Below are 4,927 nucleotides of genomic sequence, written 5' to 3' on the forward strand. Positions count from 1 at the left end.
ATGGAGAGCTTTTGGTCCCTGTTGTTGCTGCCCAGCATTCAGTGCCACACAGAGCAACAGGGTGGATGGTTGTCTTATAAATCTTAGATTTAATCCTTCATGTCAGAATGCACATTCCTATCTCAAACAGGATCCATACCTTTGCATGGGTGGAGAAGTACAGTACTCCTTGACTTACGACCACAATCGAGTCCAAAATTTCTGATGCCAAGCAAGACATTTGTTAGCTGAGTTTTGCCTTGTTTTATGACCTTTCTGGCCATAGTTGTTAAGTGAATACCTGCTGCTTTAAGTAGCATGGATATTAAGTTAATCTGGCAATAGTATTTTGGTTTCTTTTTCCCTTAATATTCAACCAGATACTTTCAGCAAAGTTTTCATCCTTGGGATCATGAAGGAGAACACACAAGAGGTATTGTTCAATCAATCAATCGGAATAGAGCTGGAAGAGACCTTGGAGGTCTTCTAGTCCAGCCCCCTGCTCAAGCATGAAAACCTATACCATTTCAGACAAGTTCCTGTCCAGTCTCTTCTTAAAAACATCCAGTGATGAAACGCCCATGATTTCTGGGGCAAGATGTTCCAATGGTTAATTGCCCTCACTGTTAGGAAATTTCTCCTTAGTTCCAAGTTGCTTCTCTCTTTGATTAGTTTCCATCCATTGTTTCTTTTCTTGGTCTTGGTCTTGGTCTTGGTCTTGGTCTTGGTCTTGGTCTTGGTCTTGGTCTTGGAAAATGGGTTGACCCCCTCCCCTCCTCTTTGTAGAGCACCTCAGATATTGGAAGACAGCTATTGTGTCATCCCTAGTCCTTCTTTTCTCTAGACTAGTTGAACCCAAATACTGCAACCGTTCTTCATATGTTTCAGTCTCCAGGCCTTTAATCATCTTAGTTGCTCTTCATTGCACTTGTTCCAAAGTCTCAACATCTTTTCTGTAAGGTGATGACCAAAACTGGGTGCAGTTATTCCAGTGTTACTAAGGCTTTATAAATCGGTACTAATACTTCCCGTGATTTTGATTCTATGCCTCTATTTGACAGTGTTAGATTAAAACCAGGGAGATGGAGTCAAAGTGAAGCTTTCTTTCAATCAAACTCAACTCCTGGTGATGACTATTGGGTTTTTCCAGGATTTTAATTCCAATTTCACATCTAGAATCCTGGAATTTTCTGCTGGGGGTCTCCAATCCTGTTTAACTTTTTGAGATGAACAAAGGTCAGCCAGAGACTGTCCTCTAGTTAGGCAAAACTGGGAAGATCCGAGTTAAAAATCTCAGTTCCCAGGAGTTATTAGAAAACCATGTCATGCACAAAAATAAAGAGAGAAATAGTGGGAAGCGAAAAACAAAAATCTGGGGAGGTTTATCTAGAAAATCTATCAAAAAGTGAGAGAAAAGATCCAGAAGAAAAGAAATAATACATATAAAAAGAAGAAAAAGAGGGTGAGGTAGACTAGGAACAGGGGATTAGTAAAATAAAATGAAATATGATAATCATGGTAGTGGTATGTAGCTAATTAAGATGTGACTGAACTATACTAATATTATTACCATATTTTTCGGAGTATAAGATGCACCGGAGTATAAGACGCACCAAGGTTTTGAAGAGGCAAATTAAAAAGAAGTTTTTGCACTCTGCAAACCTCCCAAAAATGGCCCATTTTTTGCAAAAACAGGCCCGTCCCCCACCCACAAAAAAGGGCATGAATAGTCCTTAGGAGGCTTGGAGAGTGTTCCTGGGGGAGGCAAAAATGAGCAAAAACAGTCCATTTTTCACTCATTTCTGTCCTCCCCAGGCCCCAGGAGCACTCTGGAAGCCTCCTAAAGGCTATGGAAGGCCATTTTGGTGAAGGGGGTGGGGTTTCAGGAGGCAAAAAATACTGTATTCAGTGTTTAAGACGCACCCAGATTTTCAGCCTCTTTTTTGGAAAAGAGGCTGAAAAAGGTGCGTCTTATACTCTGAAAAATACAGTAACTATTCAAATGATTAAGTAAAATGTTCATTATATGCAATACTGAATTTGAAGATATATGTTACTTATAGAAAATACATGGAAATGAAATGATAAATTTGGTTTATTTCTAAAGGGATAAAAATGAAATGCTTTATGTATATTATCTTTTTTTTTAAGTTGGGAAAATATAGGAAGAAAACAATACGGCTAAAATGGGAAATGGAAATATAATATAAAATGAATTACGTATATGTGAAAATGTTAAAGGGGGGAAACTAGACAGCACTCTGTTTACAAAAGAATTATAAATATGCAACAAAAAAAAACTTTGTTTAAAGAAGAAAACCATGGGATGCTTTTCTCTGTGTAGCTCATATTATTGTTAATTTTTAAGTCTGGAACTTCCACTGTTGATGATCTCTTGGCTGTCACTTTTCAAAGAATTCAGCTTCTGCTTTCAGTTTTAAAATCTAAGACACATCTCCATTTTCTTTCATACTAACTACATAACTGTGTGGTTTTAGTCTCTCAAAAATAGGAAAACCAAGACTCAACAATCGCAAAGGATGTGAAATTGTGATTGAAGATCTCTCAGTGTTCGGAGTATAGAGAGAGTTGGGGCATTTCTGTCATCTTATACTTGAACGAAAAGGACAGCCCTCTTGCTGCTCCAGATGTAGAGGACTATAGGCACCCTGAATAGCAAACTGGATTAATCCAGATCCAAATGACTCCACCTACAGAAATCGATGATCACCTGCCAATGTCAGTCGCAAAGATTTTCATCTGTTCCATCCTGGGTTTTTCCTTTGTCCTTGGAATCCCTGGGAATTCTTTGGTCATCTGGACCATTTGTGGACGAATGAAGAAAAGGCCTCCAACTGTTGTGCTCATCCTACACCTGGCCGTAGCTGATCTCCTGATTCTTCTGACCCTGCCAGTCTGGATCTATTCTTTTGTCAACCACTGGCTCTTCGGGATCGGCACCTGCAAAGGTCTGGTGTTCCTTATTTACTGCAGCTTGTACGCCAGCATCTTCTTCATCACATGCCTCAGTCTTGAGCGGTATCTGGCTGTCAGTCATCCCTTTGTCCTTCAACGATGGAAGAAGACAATGGTCATCCACCTGGTGGTGGCCATGATCTGGTTCTTCTCCGTCGTCCTTGGATCAACCATCATTCCATTTCAGACCATCGATGACACTGTGGCAGGCTCTCAGTGTGCGACACGTGAGTATGCCTCTCATTCTCAAGAGGTTATCCATTTGTTGTCCGAGACCATTTTGGGTTTCGTAGTTCCCTTCTTCATCATCTGCACCTGCTACATCTCTGTGGGCAAAAGAATTTGTGGCATGGCTTCTCCTTCCAAGCAACGCTCCGCCAAGTTGATCACATCGGTGGTAGTGATTTTTTGTCTCTGTTGGTTCCCTCACCATTTCTTCAACCTCTTAACGGTCATCTCCGTCCTGCTGCAGGATTCAAATTCAGAGGCCTCGGAAACGTTGGAGAAAATTTCAGAGGCGGGAGCCTGGATCGCAGGCACAATTGCATTTATTAGCAGCTGCATCAACCCGCTCCTCTATGCTTTTGCTGCCAGGAACATCCGAAGCAGTGCCAAGTTTACAAAGTTGTTGAAACTCTTTGAACAAGTGGGCCCTTGGGAAAAGCAGGCGTCCAACCTGGAAATGCCTCCTCCAGATAAAAAGGAGGAAAGTTGGATAAGTGCCAACATTGGGGAAAGCGAGTCTACTCCAGTCTCCTCGGTCTAAAGCAATGACTATTCCTAAATTTTAGATACTGTGCTTGGCTTTTGATGAGTTTTTATCAACTTTCTAAATCAGCTTTCCCCAACATTTCTGGGTGGGTGGCCCAGTTGGGACAGGTAGCGGGAGAAGAGGGGATAATTTTGTGGGAGGGGCACTATGAGTGCAAAATGGGGTTGTGAGGGTCAGCGCCCACCACTCACACCATCTGGTTGTAAATAGGCCACGGCCCACAGGCTGGGGATACCTGATCTAAATCATAACCAGGTTTGTTAATATAAAAACTTCCATATTTTTCTAGACACCGTTCTATAGTCAGGGGTGGGCTTCAAATATTTTAGCAAGGGGTTATCTGCCTGGTTGCTGGGTGGGCATGACCATATGTGCCTCCTACACCCCAGAGGGGGTAGTTTTTGCCCTCCCTGGGCTCCAGAGGCTTTCCTTGAGTCTCCGGGAGGATGAAAAGGGCCTCCCCAAGCTCTGGAGACCCTCTTCCCGAACTTGCGGTAGGCCCATTTTTTGCCCTCCCTGAGTTCCGTGTATGCCCTGTATTTATCTGCATCCAAAACAGGCTGTGTGGGGACTCCTGGGAGGGGAGGGATGGGCAGGGCCAGCCGGGAGTGGGATTTGGGGATTCTCTGAACTGCACAGAATCTTAGCTCGAGGTTCTCCCGAACCCCTGCAAACCCCCAGCAGCCCACACTTGTCTATAGTTGTATGCAACTTCTGCACAGTTTCATGCAGTACACAGTTCCAAACATTGGTTAGGTTTTAGATGTTCAGAAATGAGGGACCAGAAGCACACACCCCAAGTGACACTTGTATGAAGCCACTTGTGAATGTTATGTAATATAATTATATTATAAGGAGACATTTTCTGACCACGAGATCAATCAACCCATGGAACAGAAGTTGCCTTCAGAAGTTGTGGGAGCTTCATCTCTGGAAACTTTTAAGAAGAGACTGGACTGCCATCTGTCAGAAATGGTGTAAGGTCTCCTGCTTAGGTGGAGGGTTGGACAAGATGACCTACAAGGTCCGTTCCTACTCTGTTAATCTGTTATTCAAAGAGAGAAGCAACATGAAACTAAGGAGAAATTTTCTGACAGTGAGAACAATCAACCCATGGAACAAAAGTTGCCTTCGGAAGTTGTGGGAGCTTCATCACTGGAAGCTTTCAAGAAGAGACTGGGTTGCCATCTGTCAGAAATG

The 4,927-nt window shown here is 42.7% G+C and overlaps 1 protein-coding gene across 1 annotated transcript; it reads left to right on the forward strand.

Annotated features, from left to right (window-relative positions):
• The first annotated feature begins 2,680 nt into the window (after positions 1-2,680).
• Positions 2,681-3,788, forward strand: LOC116517315 (leukotriene B4 receptor 1-like). Its single transcript, XM_032230196.1, has one exon. It carries the CDS (start codon positions 2,681-2,683, stop codon positions 3,719-3,721), a length of 1,041 nt encoding a protein of 346 aa, XP_032086087.1. The 3' UTR covers positions 3,722-3,788.
• The last annotated feature ends 1,139 nt before the right edge of the window (positions 3,789-4,927 follow it).

Source organism: Thamnophis elegans, chromosome 14 (assembly GCF_009769535.1).
Source record: "Thamnophis elegans isolate rThaEle1 chromosome 14, rThaEle1.pri, whole genome shotgun sequence".
In the NCBI taxonomy this organism is placed as follows: Eukaryota; Metazoa; Chordata; class Lepidosauria; order Squamata; family Colubridae; genus Thamnophis; species Thamnophis elegans.

Excerpts from the sequence above, each read along its gene's own strand:
- LOC116517315 (XM_032230196.1), top strand. The coding sequence starts at position 2,681 with ATGACTCCACCTACAGAAATCGATGATCACCTGCCAATGTCAGTCGCA.